General features: G+C 38.2%; 1 protein-coding gene across 1 annotated transcript in view; it reads right to left on the reverse strand.

Annotated features, from left to right (window-relative positions):
* The window catches only part of LOC103462895 (CUB and sushi domain-containing protein 1), a 221121-nt gene that overhangs the window by 3369 nt on the left and 196746 nt on the right, over positions 1-21006 (reverse strand). The window contains exons 59-68 of the mRNA XM_017303877.1: positions 20283-20462; positions 15265-15506; positions 15136-15202; positions 14211-14284; positions 11589-11751; positions 10762-10824; positions 10031-10192; positions 8014-8126; positions 3702-3789; positions 3357-3483 (exon numbers count right to left, since the gene is read on the reverse strand). Coding sequence (XP_017159366.1) covers positions 3357-3483; positions 3702-3789; positions 8014-8126; positions 10031-10192; positions 10762-10824; positions 11589-11751; positions 14211-14284; positions 15136-15202; positions 15265-15506; positions 20283-20462 — 1279 coding nt within the window. The remainder of the gene's footprint in view (positions 1-3356; positions 3484-3701; positions 3790-8013; positions 8127-10030; positions 10193-10761; positions 10825-11588; positions 11752-14210; positions 14285-15135; positions 15203-15264; positions 15507-20282; positions 20463-21006) is intronic.

Genomic DNA, 21006 nt, shown 5'->3' on the forward strand with positions numbered 1-21006 from the left:
CATATGAAACTGGAGGGTTCGGTACCTCAAAAAAGGTTAAGAACCACTTATCTAAAATATATGACAGTTTAATTTGTATCATTACATTATGGAAAATAATGAACTTTATCACAATATGCTAATTTTTTTAGAAGGACCTGTATAAGAAACCAGGTCATGTTTTAGTCATTAGCTCACATTAGCCAGGGTTGTAGAAACATTTCCATGCTTTACTGTGTTGATTTGCAATGCATGATCCCTTGAGCTCCTTTAATTTCACAGGAGTTCACAGGGAGATACATTAGTTCAGGAATAACTAGACAGTTTAACGCCTCATATCCGCTCACAAACGGGAGGAGTAATTTAAGAAGTTTATAGGTATGACTCATAACTTTGTCCCTCAAAACCAAATCTATRGATCTCACAAATGCAAAGTTAAATTTAATTAACATTATTCCCTTTAGGTCTATTTTTAAACGAGCTGATTTGCRGCGATGACTGAACAGTTTTARRGTGAGGAAGTTATAAGTAAAAATGAAAAAGATGGCAGGGGGGAAAATTGTAAAAGCAGTGACAAAATATAGAGTATCCAAACATTTTAAATAAGCTGGAATTCCCATGGTTGCATACACATGTATTTTTAATACACATACATGTTCACAGCATGCTTTTTTTTTTATTAAGATTTTAAACAGTGGTCTAACCGAACACTTAAGACTGACAAATACACTTTCCTAATTTGTCTGTTTGTTGCAGATTACATTTTAGATAATCAGTTYCTTTAATCCTGTTAGATTTAATCACTTACTTCTACACCCTGTGGAACTATTTGCAGCGAGGAGAGCTGCCGCTGTTTGATTCTGACCTCATTAAGAGTGCGTGTGAGTGTGTGTGTGTGTGTGCGTGTGTGAGCAATGGTGGAAATTCAACCCTGGGGAGCCACTAAGCCTACCCTACATGTTCAAGCCATTACTTTACAAAACTGCGCACACCAACACATGGTGTGGACCTCCCTGCATGGAAGAAGCTTAAATCATGGSACCGGCCATGGCTGGTAGGTGCAAAACTTTCCTTCTATCAGGAAAATGAAAAACAGCACACAATTGCTCTGACAGTATTGTAGATACTATATAGACAAATGGGTCACAGCAGACAAAAAAAAACTGCAGAGCACACACACGCGCACACACACACACACACACACGCATGCATGCAAACCCTTCAGTTTCTCATTAAGCAACTACTTTACATCAACATGTGAGGAATTAATTTATATTTCCGCCGGCCTGCCATTGTAGTGGTGTCGATGTTGAAGCATGCCTGCAGAGATTTAACTATATAGAGTATAATGAATGCAAGGCCTCATACTGGATACAGTGTGAACAAACTTATTAATGCAATAGTGTATCAAAGCAAGTGAGTAACTTCACTCATTTACAATTTAAAGATTGGTCTTCATGACATCATGCTGACAGGGAGATGACAATGAGATCAAAGACAAAGTAAAATGCCCTCATAAAGCTTTTAATGATTGCTGTTTGGACACAGTAGGGCTGCACTGCTTCAGAAAAAACTTCATGCTATTTGTTCTCTTCTGAGTACAAACATCACCCCAATTGCTCTTTGCCGATGCAAGTTGTCCCAAAATTGTGTTTTAAGCTTTAATTTAGGTCCACGTAATATTGTGCAGCCTTACTAAACAGCATGAATAAACAGTTTGCAAACTAAAAACAAGAGATGGGAAATTTGACGGAGGATGTGGCGGCGGGCGGAGGTCTGGTTGTTAGAACCAGGTGGATGACAGGTGCCAGTCTTACCTGCCGCCAGGCCCCCAGGTGTTTTTTGGTCTCTCATTGTCATCTGTGTCAGCAGACAATGTCCTGCATACAACCAGCAGCTTTAATGCACATCGATTCGAACCGCAGACTGCAACTTGCAACGGTTGTTAAACAAGACCTGGTAGTTTCAATCGTGTGTGAATGTGCAACTGAGATATATCGTCAAAGATTTAACTTATTTCAGCATTTCAATTAAAAAAGTGAAACTCCTATATTTTAATTAGAATATTACTTAAAACAAATWAAAAAAWATATATTCGAAGCAGAAATGTCATGACTATGTTGTCCAGCACAGTTGCTGACGTTTCCCACAAAGAATGTGAGCCATAAAAAGGACATCCCTAAAAAAGTCGTTTGCTCAAAGTGCTGCACACTAGGATTTTACGAAGAGTTAAGAGGAAGGAAATTGTATTTGAAAAAGATGCTTAAGACCAGGTATAACAACAGCCGTGGGAGAACAATGAGGCAGCGCTCATTAAAGACTTTGGGAGAGATTAACGATCTGTCAACAGCAGTTGGAGTCAAAAGAGCCTTTCACAAAACACCTCGTGGCAGATAAAAGGCCCATTTAACTGTCTACATGTGTTTTGTAAAAGGACAGGTGTGGCAAGGGGGGGTAAAAGTCAGCCCGTCTCATTACTGCTTCGGCTGATGTACATAAGCGCATGTGATCTTGTCAGGTTGAGAGAACGACGTCGGGGTGACATTTGGTTTGTGCGACCGGCCGGCCGCAGGGATCTAAAGGCATGAACAAGACTYKGCAATCAATTCAGACAACAACGGTTGGGAGGTGAGATAGATAATTTAAATCTGATGCATTTGGCAACAGCAGGAACACTGCCCCGAGTTTCTCTCCAAGAGCTGTTTTTGAAAAGGATGGTGTAGGGAGACTTCCTGTTCAGATTTTATGAACTGATTTCACCAAAACTTCATTGAAAAGATCAAATTGAAACATTTTGCTGTTTGGAATTAATCTAAGTTTCACTTCTGGAATTGAATAACTAAAATAGATGAAATGTTTGATTATGTTTTAATTTGTGWCAACTGCACCTCTCTGTTGATGGTTATGTAAATAATGGTATAGTTTCTACCTAAACAAAGAATCGCTTAAACATTCCTGTACATGTATAGACCGTTTAGTTTAGTAATCAATTATCTTTTAGATTGAATGCTTCTTCTGAAAAAGACTTTATACGTCGCTCTAGAAGCCTTCCTGCTCTCGAACTTTGCAGGAGACCTTAAAAGGAATTTTTACTATATTCAGTCTTTGTGTTTTAAATGTTCTGAACTATGAAAAAAAATAAAAACCCAAAACTAATGTGTAGAAAAGAAAAGCAAAGTGTAGCTGTACATAAAATGAAGACTGATCCCAAGAATGAATTACAAACTAAAACTAAGATATTTTGATAGAAACAGGCTCAGGTATCACATCCAGCACCTTCTGGTAGCGTGTTTACAGAAACGGAGGACAAACAGCTGTTTTGTATTCTGCTCTGCTGTTTCTGTTTCTGAAGGATTGCCATTGAGACTATAGCTTACCTGTGCTTGTAGAGGTAGAAGGCAAACCCAGAGAGGATGAGAGCAAAGAAGGGAACTAAAATGGCTGCTGCCACCGAGCTGCTGTTCGTGTATGGGTTTGACGGATTCATCGCCGTGGTTACAGGACCTGGAGTCACGGAGAGATAAACCAAACATGTGCACACAAACTCTTGAACTCAAACACTTGATCCAGTTTGCTTCACATTTCTATTCAGCGWACCCYTGGAGGGTTTGTTCTGAAATAAAGTAATCCCAAGCGATACATTTGAAATGCATCATTTTAAATGCTACGTTRGTTGCATGACGTTGTGAAAGCAGCGTGTTGGTGCCGCCCAGCGGACCCACCTTGTCTCGTCAGAGAAAACTTGCCAAAGTCTTTACTGTGAATATGTCCCTGGTAAACGAAAGTCTTCTGGTCGGACTCCGCAGTGACCTGAAACACAAGAGAGGGTTTCACGTTTTAGAAAAAGAAAAAAAACATGTGTAAACAAGTACGAGCTTAGTTTGTTTTTAGATTAGAATAGTTGAATATTTCTTTTTTCTAACTTGACAAAACTCCACGTGTGTTCAGTTTTACAGGAATGCACCTCGAGGGATTTGTTTTAAAGAAACATATAGGGTAGATATTGTTTAAATTAATTTGAAAATATTTGTACAAGAAAGTATTAAAAACCATCAGTGTCTTAATGCAGTCTATAGACCAAATTTGCATGAAATATCTGTGGGGGGTTTTGTTTTTCTATTTTACTGMAGTTGCAGCCAGWAATTAAAACCCACTAAAGAACAAATACACATATTTTCACTCTGCATCTTATCCTAAACTAACTAAACTTTTCCCATTATAGGTAATTTAGGATAACCAACTAAATTACCTGCTTCGGAGATGGAATGAGGTAAATTCTTATGGCTTTCTTCAAATTCAGAAATTTACATAAGCTAACAATGCTGTACCTTTAGGTTGAGTAATGAGGATGTAAACTTCTGATAAATTAATTCACMATWTTTGAGCTTTGGATGCATTCTAAGGCACAAATCATGCATACTGCCTTCTTCTGTGACAKGATCAAAAAACGTAAAAACATCAGACAGATTTCAGGTAGGGAAATTATGACCTATTCTTAGTTAYAATTTCCAGATGCCTGAAGGTGCCATGTTGATCTGTTGAAAGAATTACAAACAATACGGGTCTGTCCGGCCATTATACTGTTCTGGAAAGAGACGGATTCTGTGCTCCCCAGATGATCGCGTTGTGGTGTGCAGTGAACAAAAGCAAAGGATCTTCTAAGATGCTGGCGGAGCTGGAGGGAAAGTGTCATTATTTACAGCGAAACAAGGGCTGCACCTATGAGGGCGGATAAGGACATAGTAAGGATACTGAGATAGGAAGAAGGTTTTACTCTGAAAGCTAAATAATCAGGAAAAATCCAACAGTTACTGTCAGAAGCCTGTTGAAGAAAACCCAGAATGTTTAATCTCGGTCACAAAAAAGCTAATTTAACAAATGCAAAGGATGCATGTGAAATTCTGACCAGCCCTGACCCTCATTCTAGTGGGTAGCAAATGTAAATGTTGTTAATCCCAAGTGACCTAAAAGAAGAAAYCTATTTTTTGTATGTTATAAATTATGAATTAGATTGAGCTGCAGATTTTTTTTTTGCTTGAACTTAAAAACTGCTTGAGTCCCGTCTTTCCATCGTTTTAAATAAAAACTGAAAAAAAACGAATGCATTTATATCATACATTAAAAACGTATCCATAAAATGCAGTCATAGTATGCTTTCAATGTCACTTAGCTATTCTCTTAAACGTTCCTGCTCTTTCACCCCTTACAGGGTCTCTGAAGCATCCAGGATTTTTACTCAGCTTCAAATATCACCCCAAAAAAATGTAACCGACTGCCTGACTTTCTCTCCTTGGCATCCCCTAAATAGAAAGTTAATTTAAATGACTGATAAYATCCAAAGTGTAAATACAGAAAATATAATCTATCCAYGCCACAGGAAATTTATGAAGGCACAAAAGTTAAATGTCACAATAGCTCAATAAGGACCGAGTCCCACGCCTGAGCCCTGCAGAGCGTTACATGCTGCAACAATTGCTTGGTGAGAAGATGAAGTTCCTGGAAGTCCCAGCTGCATGCCTGGGCCACTCATGGTGACAAAAAAGGTACAGTCAGCCATTAACTGGGGCCTCAATGACAGAAAGGCAATTGCTCACTCTACAGCAACCAGTAAAGTGAGAATTCAGAATCACCCCCATTTTTGTCATTACAAAGAGCTGCAACACAACTCAGTAGTTATATTACATCAAGAAATGTAATGCATTGTCTGAATAAAATGAAAGCGCACGCTTTTTTATTCYGATGGTGGAGTTTTTGTTTATTTTTTTAGTAACCTATCATGCGTAGCTCCTAATTAAATTTTTAGCGCTGCAACACTCAAGCAAACTAAAAAAGGACTGTGCATGGTACGATGAGCTGATCAAAGCCCTTAACTTTAGGTGCCACACAGTTATTTAAAAACAGGCATCTAATTGCTAGCACCAAAGTTAATCCATTTTTCCCTCGTTAAGTCCCCTCTTACGGATGCATTGAATAAACACAAAGTCGGTTGAAAGSGCTGTGATCATGTACAARCAAACTCGTAAATGTGATCGAAATGCATAAACGGCACCACAGATTACGTAAAACTTTGCTATCACTCCTTGGTTAGGCATAACCATGCAGAAGCCCCTTAAAGCTGCCATGTTTGGAAAAAAATGGAGGATGGTGTTAGAGTTGTGTGGTTGTCCAAGACTCATCATACTTATAGTATGATAAGTATGATTACTTATCATACTATCAAGTAAAATCAATTTATGTATCATCAAACTAATAAGATTATCAGAATTGGTTGAAAATACTTGTTGCATTTGTTTGACAGGAACTCTAAAAACATTTTTAGAGAGCTAAAGATACTTTAAAGCCAGAGCCCTTTTTAAAGTCTGTCATGGGTAAGYGGGTGTCCTATGAAGTAAATTTAAATGAAAAACAATCAATTTATGGTACAATTTTATTACCAGATAAGCTTTACCTCCTTTCCAAAGTGGCACTATGGGTAATACGGTAGTGAACAGTTCTGAGACGGAGCCAAGCAATGTGTCCGGACACACAGGGAGAAATTAATCTCAATCTAGGAGATCTGAATTGAACTGGAATGTGTTTAATTCGCTTTCTTCACAGGATCACCTAACTAGAACACACTGATTGCTTTAAGGTTCATGTGTTGGGTTCTGTAGTCATGCAGGACTGATTCGCTTTCCCACTTTGACGTTGGCTAGCTCACAGTAATCACAGCTGATGGCAGAAGCGTTTAAGGTCACGTCACAGTCGCAAAGAGGTGAACAAGAGCATGAGCAGAACCCAATATGTTATCGTTTTCCAACTGGTGAGAGAAGCCGAATCAGAATCACTCATGCCGACAGATATCACATCTAAAAATACCTTCATCTAGGTTCAGGTTCACCTTAAGAACAATCCATCCAGACACACTACACACTGCAGTGTGAGGAGAGAAGGCGTGAGAGGTTATTAAAGGAAGAAAGTGAAYAACAACTGAATGAAATGCAGAGCAGCATCTCCTCAGGTCATGGATTCTCTGGGAAAAGACATTATTGTGCAATATTGTTTGACAGAGTAAGAAGTGAAGGATTGATCATCTATAGGCATGTTTCCACTATGCACAATGTGATGTTTTAATGGTGTCTGCTGGATGTGTTTCCACAGTCACGTACCAAACAGCATGTGCCTTGTTTGTTTTAAACTAATAATTTGTTAATGTTGAACAATCCTGAGGGATTACATTGTTTTAATATGTCCAGACAAATCCTTCAATAACATGCTTTGATGTGAGTTTTTCCTGTCTTCCAAAAACGCCTAAAAGAAGAAATCCATATTTTATTTCATTATTTCCCACAAAGGTAAGCAGATTTTATTACTGCAATGCACAACAATTGACATAAGTAACTGGGTTTAGGTGTCGTTTGTAAACAAATACTTAAACTTCAGCTGTGAAATTTACAAGTTACAGCAAATATGAGTCGTAGTGGAGTTTAAAGGAAGAGATGAGCAAATCAAAATACTGTAAATACTCCTCCACAGAGAAAGCAACATCCCATCAGAAAACTTCATTCACACTACAATGTAGCACTGTCTAGGTGAGCAAGTAATTGCTCCTTAATGGAGCCATTTTCTGGGTGTTCTTCTTTGGTCCTGGTTCCTGGAGTGTAAGTAACAGGGGTCAAAGGACGCCCTCAGACAGCAACATTGTACCTGCAAAGTCTTCCTGTGATGGAAATGCAAAGCATGGGGCAATTAGGAGCATCAACGTCAAGCAGAATAAGCAAACTCAAACACTTATACCCAGATATGCAATGCAGCATTAGCTTTGGTAAGAGTTATTAAGTAAAAAGTCACAACAAACAGAACAACCCCCTGGATGACATATAACTTTAACCAATCTCTGAATCTCGAAACCCCTGCAACAAACTGAAAGCTGGAAATTTGGGTCCATCTTTACCAAAGGGGTCTCGCTTTTGAAACAAGTGCTTACTTTTAAAACATATATTATTTCGCCATATTTGATTGCAAGTGCCTTTAATTAAAGAAGCTTTTGCTTACATATCCATCCATAGCCCAGTTGTCGTTTTTAAACTTGCTGTAGTAGTACTCTGTCGGCCCCTTCACTTGGTACACCTTCAACAGCAGCTGGTTTTCCTCCGACTTGTAGGTACCTAGAAAGACGGAGGCAGAGATTCAGTCTGCATATGCAAACAGTTTGACTAGTGCTTAAATCTTGCATAAATCAATGGCACATTATCTCCTGATTTGTGTTGGAACTTGTCAAAGTCGAGGACTTTGCCAGAAGAGACAAACACGGCTAGGCAGGCAGGTGGTAAGCAAACAGATTTGTTTGTGACAGGCAGAGAAAAGGAGCCACCTTGACATTTCGAATGATCATCCTCTCTTTCTTTCAAAAAGCATATAACACGATATGGGAGGAAAACATGACATTTAGCCTTTAGCAACATGCCTCTGTGTAAATACAGTGCAAACACAAAAGCAGCTGATTGTCAATATGACAGCAGACACGCAAGCAATTTCTAAGAAAAGACTTGCAAACAAACACCCAAAAGATAATTTTCTCTTTTGATTTCTTTTATGGGCTTGTTACATTATGCATTTATTTATTTTATCAGACGGCGAGTTCTCGTTGGCTATAAACTGAATTAGAACCTCTTTCATATCATTTCAGCGAAAAGTCTCAAACCCAAGGACACTATTTATGTACCAACATTCATCACAAGTGAAATTTTAGCTAATTTTGTTGTGAGCTGCATTCCAAGGTTGGATAGTAATGTGAAAAGGGTTGGGATTTATTAATCGAACAGATTCCTACARTTTGTTTGCTTTTGACCTATTTATTTTGTCTTGTTACTTTTCATGKCTTTGTTGGCCTACATTAACACTCTACACTGAAAAAGTGTAAAACCGCCATTGATTTCTTTGTGTTTTCCTTTCAGACTGTCTTGTAATCTTTAAAAAAAAAAAAGTTGTCAGGGCTAAAACCATCAATAGCATCACATAGGTACCTTCACACAGCMGGTAAATGTGACCCACAGCTGCTCTTTTTTTCTTTGCCAATTTCYGACTGAAAATTCAAATCTGTTCAGCCTCTCTGTGGGAGGATGCAACTAAAACAGTTTCCCTAAATTTAAAGAAGTTCTTTGTTACWTGTTGACAAAACATTGGTTAATCCCATGAAGTTAGTTTGAAGGATTTATAGTTAAAAAAAACCCTGAAAATGTTCAAGTGCAGAACAGGAAATGAGTAAAACAAAAAAAACCATAGAAAAGACTCTTTAAAAAGCCAAAATACATTCGCATCAAAGCAACGGCTTTGTTTTAACTTTTCAACAAAAAAAGTATATTTAGGGATACACCACATTTCAACAGACTTAACTCCTGGGTTACTACTCATCAKCTACATTGTCATTTGCAATCATCAAAATTTGATTTCTATACACCTAAAATTATTAAGTTAGAGGTTTAGTTTCATCTTTGCTCTAGTTTTGTCTGTGTTTCAACTCTAGTTTCTGCCTTTAAAAATATATAGCCATACTTTCTATTGTTTTTTTTTACTCACACACATTGTAAAATAAATAACTAAATACCAATGAAACTGTAAATATTCGGTACAATAAAGGAGGTTGTAAAAGTTTAAGAACATAAAGTATTGAAMATGGATTTTTATTTACTTACTTTTCTTCACCTTCATGGAAATGCTCACATGTTTGAACTAGATTTAAAGTCCTTACATGTTTAACTTCTGGGGTCTAACTCATTTTAACTCACCAATAATAAAATAGGTGTCACTGCATTAAAATAATTTTTCCACACACTGACCATCTTTGAATATTTTMCTTGGTTCTTTGGGATTACGGTAACGTTATTTTCATTTATACATTATGAGATATAATGCTTGCAATAGGGTTCTATAACTCTAAGCATAGCCATCTAGCTCATGCTAATTAGTCTTTTAGCTCAGTTTCTGTCCTCCTACCAAGAATTTTAAGAGTGAAATTAAAAGCATAGACTTAAATAATATAATCTGAAAACCCAAAATGCTACTCTTTTACCTGACAGTCTGATCGACACGCCGCTGGTCTCCAGTAATGTGACGTTCACTCGGCTGCTGGTAGCGTTGAACCCAGTAACTGCAAAGGTGGTGGTCTGCCTCTTCCCTAAATACTCGTAGAAACCGCTCCACTCAGAGTTTGGAGAGAAGACATCTGCTGGAACTTGGAAAGAAATACATGGACAAATAACAAAAGCTTAACAGAACAGGAGAAGCAATCTTTGACAGCTGCTAAAATATCCTGACACAATATATTGAGCCTCTTCTTCCATCACGACTGAGGGGTCAGTCTATGCCTCAGACATGACTCACGTCAAACAAAGATGCTGTTGAATTCCTTGCAAGAATCTCAAAACAGGGTCTTTTCSTGTGGTGTTTTTCTCTTCTTACCGTCTCCTTCAAACTACAGATTGACTCTGAAATAATTTATTTAATTTAAAATGTGTTTCATCATATGTGARCTGATGTATTTAACTCTTACACTCTTGCACTTTGAAGAACTGTTCGGTAAAGACGGCTTCTACTGATCTGTGACCCATATAAGTAACGTTCATCGCTACAGTGTCAGCATCTTCTCCTCCGTGGGAAATTCTTTTTGAAACACTCATGCTTACTGAGAAATAATGTAATTAATTCAACAACAAAAAAAGTTGAAAAAAAAAAAACAATCAGCAATGGAGCAAAAACTCTTCAATTAATATTAATGTGCTGTTTGTAGTCCGTTCTGCATACCACGGATCTTATTCTTCTGTATGTCTGACTCCCCTCTGCCTTTGGGATTTACTTTCACTCCAACTGAAATGAAAGACAGTTTAAAATTCAGTTCGGCTTGAATTGCGTTCAAAATATTATACAAATTACATGTAAAGAGAAAGGAAAAAAAATAGAAGAAACATAGAAAGTTGCTTGTTGCTGTGAGCAAAGAAAATCATTTTGTGTTATAACAGGAAACAATCTGATAAGAGTGGGTAAGTGTATCTCTCAATATCTTAAAATATAATTGATGWTCATTTATTTCAGTAATTCAATTCACAAAGTCAGACTCATATTATACAGATCCATTACATACTATAGTGCTGTATTTATAAATGTTTCCTCAATCACTGTGGCTTGAAACCACAGTGATATGAAAAAWYMTKKWWWWWMAKRWTTTATCAAATAAWTTTTTTTTYGTGCGGAAATGTTGGTGTTCGAATCATCTTCTTTKTTGGTCACATTAAGATCCAGAAGGTCTTTAAAGGGTTGGTTGAGTGAAATGTGCTGCTAAACAGCTGTCTCAATGAGGACTTCGTGAAAATAAATATGAAGCATATTTTCACCTTGATGTAATTTGGCAGAACACAAATAAAACTTCTGTGATTTGATTGATAAAATAATTGGCACATACGATGTTACCATCAAATCAAGCTTTGACATTAGTCACAAATTAAAACCATCTTGAGTTTCATCATTCCTTTTCATTATCCTGTYGAAAAAGGGTGCACCACTTRGGCTCCATCTATAGATCTGATTTTAAACCCAGGATAAAACCATTTTAAAAGCAGAGAATGTCTGAATACCTTTACAGAGCGGCGGTTTCCCTGTCCATCTCCCATCACTTCTGCAGGTTCTGTGCTCTGATCCACCAGACAGATAAAAACCTTCTTGACACGTGTATATCAGCGTGTATCCTAAAGTCGGCAGGTCCATAGCTCGAACATCCACGTTACTGGGGGTTTCTGGCTGTCGGCATGAATGAGCTGAGTGATGAGAAGCAGAAACATGTGTGACACACTAAAATCTGACAAGTAATTTCTTAACAGCCTGATATGAACAAGTAATAGTTATATATCCCGAGTTAATCCTTACCTATGCATTCAGGTTGAGTTCCGCTCCACGTTAGGTTTTCCAGGCATGTTCTTGTTGTCGAACCGAGRATGTGATAGTTTTTGCGGCACTTGAAAGAAATCTTACTGCCCACCTACGTATCGTTGAAATATAATGACAGAAAGACTATTCAGGTTAGCCTGTTCTATTCGAAAACCACGYCACATTCAACAGAAAATAACCTTCAATTCACAACGCACTCGGCAGGTAAACAAGTTGAGGGGGTGCTGAGAAAAAGCTTTTAAGGCACATTTGAAAAGAAATCATGACTGTGCGAATGAAAAAAAAAAAAAAGCCCTTCAGTTTTCTGACTCATCTCCGATGAATATGTACATCACATGACTGAAATTCACTGCGATGACTTTCTTAAAGGAGTGTTTTAATCTTGTTTGGGGGACTGAAGATGAAGAATTGCATCGACAATCAATATAAACTTGAACTCYGGTGTCAAAAACAGAACTCTTCTCTACTTCAGAATTCAGCTACACAGACTTGAAAGACGACTGAAAATAATCTCTTTATTACCTGTTTAAATAACTTATCTGAGTTCTAGCCTTTAGATTTACATTAGAGTTATTAATATTCAAACCCATGCCACAGTCGTACTATTTATGTACCATCTCAAAGTTTTCTACTGGTTTATTTATGGACGCTGCCGCCTTCGTTCTAGCGGGTGTGTGCTGTTCTTGCGGTTCTCACGCTGTCACCTCAAACTCAACTGGGTTTGTTAACTGCTCACTGATCTTTTAACTCGGACTTCCAGAACCAATCAGCGCCTAATCCCCTTTCTTAAGAATACATTGCTAGTCTACAATTCTGCCGTTCAGATTGTCAGAAGCTCCTCTGCTTTTCACCCCCAGCTCATCCCAGTTGCCTTCAGAGCCTTGGTTAAAGTCTCCGGCAGCCATCTGTTAACCCGGCTGCTCCGCCACCAACACGAGCGGAGTGACTGCMGGTGACATTTTGATTCGTGGTGGCTTTTTAATATTTTAAAACGCATTAACTGCACGGAAGAAAGCTACAGCTGAAGAAGCATTAAATGAAGTGCAYATCAGATTATTTCTACAGTTGAGTTAGACAGAAATKACTTTGGATGATTTTCTTTAAAGAATCTTTTTTACAGTTACTAATTAGTATAATCATYTACAATTATCTCTTTCTTTGAATAGAACATTTTCCTACATAATTCATGGACGTTTGTATATTTTTGTTGCTCGTCTGTCTCCGGTTTAAACTACTTGCTTTCAAGTGTTTTTGTAAGTGTAGTGAAATGTTTATAAAATCTTAACTAATTTAAAAAGTTAAAACTCGAGGAACGCGAGTGTCAATATCTAAGATAAAGACCACTTTACGTTGCAAATATATTTTAATCAAGAAGAAGACCCTTCAAGTGCAACTAAAATGTTCTTACAGTGACAAACAAAACGGCTCCTGGAGAAACGTTTTATGACCAGAATAGACAAAGATTACATTTCTTGGCCACAGTAACAAAATATTCGTTTGGAAGAGTTGAAATTAGGCTTTCACACATAACTATGCTGTATAAACCRTAAAACACGAGTGCAGCGTCACGTGTTAGTTTTGTGGCTGTTGGAGTAACTGTACACAAAGTAGGTGGAATAATGAAGAAAGATGACTGTTGTGTGTCTCAACAAGTCAWTGATTCTAAATGTATATAAAAAAGTTTTGAAACCATAAAATAGGGTTAGCATCAAGTTTCTGGAAAGTCTCAACACAAATTAAAGTTTGTGAAATATTTAAGTTAAGCTATGTCTACCACATTTACCAAGAATAGTGGTCAAATCTCCAATAAGTGCGTAGGGTTACTTAAATCCACATTATGAAGGCTGCAAGTACATATTTGAGCCTATCTTGGGTAACCTTATGCATACAATTATTGTTTTAAAAATCCTTGCATTTATTTGTTTTGTAATTATTTTTATCAGATTTAATGATATTCAATAATGATATTCATGTCTGTGCTGATATACAGTATATAAACTTCTCACCAGAAATGCATATTTGATTTGTACATAAAGAGTCACAATAACTTTAACATAGTTCTTGCAATAAGGTATAGTTTTGGTTTTACTGATCTTAGTAAAACCATCAGATCATGGTTTGGTTTACAGTAATATACCATGGTCAACATTGCTGACTGCTGTCCTGCAATCCAATAATAATAAGCAGATTTCATACGTGTGCTTATCTCTAATTCCAGTTGCATAAAAGCTGTGAAAATATATATATATATTTTTTTTTATTTTTATTTTATTTTATTATTTTTTTTAACTTCCCCGCCATCAAGTGCTCACCTGAAAGCCCTGGGCCAAGATCGGAATACCGTAGGCTGGAGTTCCTGGATCACGACAGCTGTTGAAGGCTGGGTCTACATACACAAACATTAAAAAAAAGTAAACATTGTATTTCATTATGCTCCTATGATCACATTACCAACCGTGCCTTCCAAATAACAATAAAAACAATTTTATGAAGATTTTTTTTTTCATTTATTCTACAAGGACATAAAAATACAGGTAATCAGGCCAAAATAAAAAAAATGAATGAACATCTACAAAACTGGTAATAAAGTAAACCTATTAAATTATGAGATGGGGTAGGAGATGGTGTTAAGTAGGAGCAGCTTGTCCTGCTTGTTAAAGATGCACCCCTTGCTTCAACACATCAAAATCAAACAGTTGAATTTTCTCTTCAACACATCTTTATGTTCCAACCTGCCAATTGCTGTACTCATTAAATTTAATCAGGTATGTTCAAGTAGTGATTCGTCAAAAAATTTACTTTCGGATGCATCCTAACTAATCAGAAAGCAACCATGTTTTGTTTCTTTTAGTTACCTATACAGGTTGGTTGATGCCCACTCCAAATCCCATCGGCTTGACAGAGTCTGGTGGCAGAGCCCACCAGCAGATAGGGGGAATGGCAGTAAAACCTGACCTCTGACCTGTAATRGAAAAATAAACATCAAATCACACAAACATGACAGGAGCCCCAGTGTTTAAAATCAGGACGATATCTGGACATATAAAYGTGCCACACAGCAAATACTATGACAGTTAACAATAGTCATCTCAAACTTTCTTTCTATATTTAGCAACAATTCAGGCAAAAGGAAAAAAAAGTCTGTAATCGGCGACCGGCCAGAACACTGCAGTCGTTGCACCCCTAATGACAACGCATTTTGTCTCATGTAGAAATGTCTCGGGTTTATCAGCTGACCCGTATGAGAAGATGTTCCCCTCTCTGAATCCTTCTCCAGGAGAGCCAGGATCCCCACACAGGACAGCTTGAAAGACAAAATAGTGACAGTCAACACTTCGACTGCTCTGAACTTTTAGCATCGCTGACAATCCTTTGCTTCGGCTCAAACGGAGTGTGCTGCAGTTTGCCGGATATAAAGGAGAATATGAACTCACSCAAACACTGTGGAATGTCTCCAGTCCAAGTCCCRTTTCCCTCGCAGGTTAAGACRGCAGGGATGGACATCTGGTAACCCTGAAAACAACTGTAGCTCACACTGGCTCCCCAGGAATGATCAGTMCCTTCGACCTTTCCATTGAGCACTTGGGGGGGATGTCCACACTGGATAACTGAGGCAAACGCACACAAATCAAAGTCCAGAAAAATTGTCAGGATCTCTGCTTATYCTRTGAAACTTTGTGCATGCAGCTCCAGGAGGATATACACAATATTTCATCCTTAATTTAACACAGAGACCTGTTTCACTTAGTGCCTCTTTTAAAATGAAAAGACAAGAGAGCCTTTCATTCTTGTAAGAGATGTATGTCGATCCTCTTAAGTAGGAAATTGCAGATAAGGCAATAAATTTTCACTAAATCTTTCCCATATTTACAGTCAGAGAATAATTAAAAGTTTTAAAAACACTACAACTGTGAAAAACCTGTTAAAGGACCTGGGTATGTGTTGCCACTATGCACAGCTAAGAGGACTGTGAGCAAATTTCACTGGTAGACAGAAAACAACAAGAAATGTTGCTTCTTGGCACCACCAAGTCACCATAACAACCATTTGTTTGAAGGATTTGTGAGTGCAATGTGTCAAACATTCCTGCAATGACCCTTTACCCCAAGAAGCTTTTACTACTTTTAATSWAGACGTCAGGCTTCATGACTCAAACCAAACCATCAGCGTTGAATAAGGCCGTAATCTGTCTACTTTTATTCAGCAAAAAATTGGGTTTTCTTTCAAATGTGTTTTGAATGAAGATTTAGATGATATCCCCTAATTCTTCCCTCTGATACACATTTCGAGCGGCAGTGCTATTTCTGGTAATGATTCACAAAAACCCATGACTATTTTAAAGCTTAATTTTGAAACTGCCAGTGTTCGCCGATGATATCAGATTGTCTGCGGCTGTCTGAAGATTATTGTGCATTAAAGGAGGAATCCGTTATCATTTGATCATTAGGCAATGCGCTGTTTATGCATGACAAAGTTATTAAAGATGACGCGCGCACACTTGCGGAGCTGTTCACGTGCACTGATGTGCGTGYGGATAACTTCATGACACGATAAACATCTCTGTGTGTGCATGTAACCAACTCCCTGAGATAATGATAACCATCTGCAAGGCTTCAAACGTCTCATAAAGTCAGTGTAATTTCTGTCTAACTAGGAGACAGATGGTGTCATGCTCCATTCGCACTGCTCTGGTGATACAGGGTGCACACATGGATCCAGACACAAGGCTGTTTTTTTTTTTTTCCCCCAGAATGCTTGTGACATTCAAAGCCAAAATTAGTAAGTTGATTAGCTTGTTGCAAGCAGATGTGGTTGCCTGGAAACCAAAAAAAAAAAAGTTTAAAAAATGTAGATGCATGAACCCATCAAAGGTCTAGATGAAGTACTGAGAGGAGTATGTGGAAAATATAGCTATACATTTCTCTAAGTATGAAATTATAGCTATTTGGCTTTTTSTATYATGTCAGTGTTTATGCAATGAGTTTGAGCCAACTACGTCTGATTGCAGCATCTTAAGCRACACATTTCTGTCTTTGAGAGTCGCGGGCGTCCTGAAGAAGCCTCCCATGTCCCCAAAGTCACTCTCCGAGACAAAAAACAGAAAGTGTCTCATCATTCAGTATTGCTCATTTCATATTCCTACAATGCGTTTGGCTGGTCYGCCCCCCCATCCAAAGGAATAATCTATACACCTGCACACAAGTCACTGCCAGTTTTGTTCAGCATGCAGTTCATCATTTTATTGCTTTGTGACTCCAGGAACAATAGCTGGTGGCTGGCCAGAAGCTAACGGGRATCCAAATTAATCACCGTATGAGTGTTTTCTCCTTCATATAAACAACTTTGTTATTATCCAAGAGACTCCAGCTGTCTAATAATGAAAGAAAACACTTTTATTGACTTTGGTTTTCTTAATATTCAAGGCTTGTATTTCCACAAGTCTCCAGTGCCTAAAGGAAACTTGTGTTTGGAAATGAAGGATTTTGAATTCTTTCACTTCCTCTTTGCGTCCTATTCTGTATAGACTGCGGTGACGTCAAAACCTGGAGGAAGAGGCATAAACTTGCTCATGTATCTCAACTCTTTATTACCTAATTAGTATTGYTGACTCCTTCCACCTACCCACCTTCTTTCCTTGCAAATCTCCCCTTTCCTCACCTCTCTTAGTCCCCAGCTCCAGCTCTCTCTCATTCCTCACCCCTCAACCCCATCGTCTCCCCTCTCACGCCTTTTTGGACCACTTCCCCTCTGCCTTTATTTTCCTTTTAGGCATTTCTCTCTTGGCACAATTCAGCCAGCCAACACATTTTATGAGCCTAATTCCTTTTCTCACGGTGTGTTTACAGGTTCGGGGGCAGCTATTGATTTGCTTCTCGGTTTTCTCATCGCTCCTTTCCTCTCTCACTTGTTTCTCTTTTGCTTCCTCTTTGCCGCCACTGTGATGCCTCATCAAAACACCTCCCTTTTCCATTTCCATTCACTTTCTTAAATCTCTTTTTCTTGACATCCCAATGCTTATTCACTTAATCTCTCTGTTGCTCAATGTGTGCCATTGTTGGTTTTGTTTGCACCACCCTCCGTTCTAATCCCATTTTTTTCCAAATGCACCTCTTTACCGCTTTGATTCTCTCTCCTCCCTCGTCACTGCTAGGCCTCTTTACCTTCCACCCCATACCCATCACCCTTTGTTATTACTGTGATTACAAAATCTGTCAAACTACAGCCTTGAATTCTCCCAAGTTCTATTTATTTGTTTACATATTTAAGAAAAATAAATGGTTTTGCATCAAAATGGGATTGGATCTACACAAAGGTGATGGAAATGGGAGGAGTAAACACAACTCATGATATGAGAGGAAGACTCTAAAGAGCAGGRGAAAGGTGAGCACTAAAGGGAACAGAAGATGAAAAGAAAGTGGACAAACAAATGGGAGAGAGCTTGAAGCCCATTCCCATCCCCAGTTCTTATTCATCCCTAACACCTATAATTTCCACTTTTCAATTTCCTCGTCAACCTCCATCACCAGCAGTATCGTTTTTTTTTTCTTTTCTGTTCTGTTCAACCTCTCCAACTCCTTTGCTTGGTTCTTTTTCAGCATCCTCTCTCCCAGTTTTCTCTTTTTTTTCCCATCCTAGTTCAAAGCCTCAGCTACTGAGAAAGCCTGCAGGATATTTTCTGTTTATGGGAAGAGGTGGTAGAGAGGATCGCAGGAATCATTTCCCTGTTAGATTTGTTGAGCATAATAGTCTAAACTAGGTTGTTTTACTGTACCACTCTCAAACACTGTATGCTTTCTTTTAACTTTTCTTTTGCATGTTTTAGAGAACAGAAGGGGTWTTKTTTGCCTTAAAAACTCACAATGTTGTTTTGACAGGTAATGTTCTTGTGTCCCGATTTTCCGGCAGAAGTGTTGTTCATCCCCAGTCTTTTATTTTGGCAAATCAACTCAGATTTAAATATCATTTATTTGTGAAAYCAGAACTTTTTTATACTAGCTTCAATRGCAGAGCCAKGTYATCTTCCCACACTCCTCTTTATGATCCACAATGCATGTTAGTAGAAAATACTGTGTAATTTTTTATTAAGCCAGCAGAGCTTTAATGTAGCAAATAAACTGATGGAATTGAAAGGAGCAAAAAACATGTTATCTGATACTGTTTCAGTTTTTATAACGCTCTAAAATGTTTGAGAAATGTTGACAAATATTACATATTTAACAAATACATCCAATTAGACTAAGACTTTGTGAAACCACGTTTTAATGTGATTTGAGCAGCCAGTCTTCTGAGGAAGGCATGCGTCTCTGTCGCACACTCCGATTCGGCAACATTAACCCACTATCATAAGTGTCGTTAAATTAGTCAAAATTAAGAACATCGTAATTTCAAGTGGTTTTATCAAACCATTACACATTCTATCGTAATGTCTGTAAGATGTTGGCCAGTACTTTGAAAGAAAATAATTTTGCCCTGGTACTCTACTCATTTGTCCAATAATTTGGAGAATACGAGACACACACACACACATGCACACACGCGCACGCACACACACACACACACGCGCGCACGCACACACACACACACACACAACACTGCTAGGCCAAGCGGGTTTGACAAGCGGGTTTAGATGATGGACGGCTGTCTTCATTGAGCCAAAATGTATTTATACTAGTGTCCATAAAAGGCAATATGGATCCTGTGTAGCTTCTCTATAGACTATGTCTTTAGCTGTATAATTAAAAATGAGTGTGAGTAAATTCCTACCAGAACAACAAAAATTTATGTCAGGATAATATAGAATATAGTTTGCTATACTCAATGCAGGTTTAAAAAGTCAAAAAGTGCTTCAACAAAGGATCTGCTTAAGAGTTTGCACTTATGCAACACATTTATTGCAATTTTTCATTTTTATACTTTGTGATGTACAAAGTACTTAAAAGCAGCCGTGTCATCTCAGTGGTGATCGTAGAGATTATTATTTTTAAATTTATAAAAACATTCTTTTATTTAGTTATTCAATCCTAATCTCACTATAKATGCAATCTTGCTGTGTGATGGAAAAACTTTGAGGTCCTAAAGTTTTTGCTGTGCCCGTCTTGTGCTCCAGGAGATGCAGCTTTGCTGTCTAACTAATGTAGTGCAAATGACTGGAYTGTGGGGATCAACAGGCCTACCTGTTTGCGACTGCACTAATCTGTGCTGCCCCTCATAGACTTTTGACTCATTCTTGAAATGAGCCAATTATGCTTGCACTTGCAGATCAGAACAGTTGCGGTGTCTCATGCAAAAAGCTGGACACTCCCAGAGGTGCCATTTCTGAACCACGACCAGATGGTGAACTGCCTACGGATAGTAAATCTGCCACTTATGTTGCTTTCTGATACCTTTGCAACTGGGCTTGGTTTTGTTCCAGGTTCCATCTTTAGTGCAGCTCAGAACATTGCATCCAGCTGGTTCCATCAGGTGGCCAGGGTTACAGCGGTAGGCCACAGTATGGTTGAAGGTAAATTCTCTTCCCAAATAGATGCCGTTGGCGATGGGCCCAGGGTCGCCACAACTGATCACTGAAAAGGAGAATAAGAGAAAAAGTTATCCTCAAGCCAGAAAAAATATATATTCTGAGCTACAGCAATGTGGAAGGAGTTTTATCTGTTTTTTTTTTTTAGACATGTTGATTTATTCAATTCTCTTTAAAAGAGGTACAGGTTTATTTACAGAGCTCTCTGTCACAGTWAAAAAAAAACAAAGGTTTCTTAGTCACCGTTCTTTAAAGGGCCCAGCATGGTCAGACCGAAGTCGAATCGTTTTCACACAACCTTCAAGGTCCACAAGACACACCGAACCAACGTCCAGTGAAATCCCTCCCACTGCAGTATGCATCATGTTGTTTTGACATAGGTGTGGTTTGCAACAATATAGTAAACACAGCAATCATGACAACTTACAAGTTCAGAGGAGAAAAAGTACATACAATATGTACTTCCTCTTAGCCTCGGACAACAGCTCCTCAAGACTATCCATCCTTCTACCTGAAAAACCAACCTCTGGAAGTTGAGTAGTGGCATTTTGTTTCAAACAAACAAAATGCAGACAAATCACATAACAGTT

Source organism: Poecilia reticulata, linkage group LG3, assembly GCF_000633615.1.
Source record: "Poecilia reticulata strain Guanapo linkage group LG3, Guppy_female_1.0+MT, whole genome shotgun sequence".
NCBI lineage: Eukaryota > Metazoa > Chordata > Actinopteri > Cyprinodontiformes > Poeciliidae > Poecilia > Poecilia reticulata.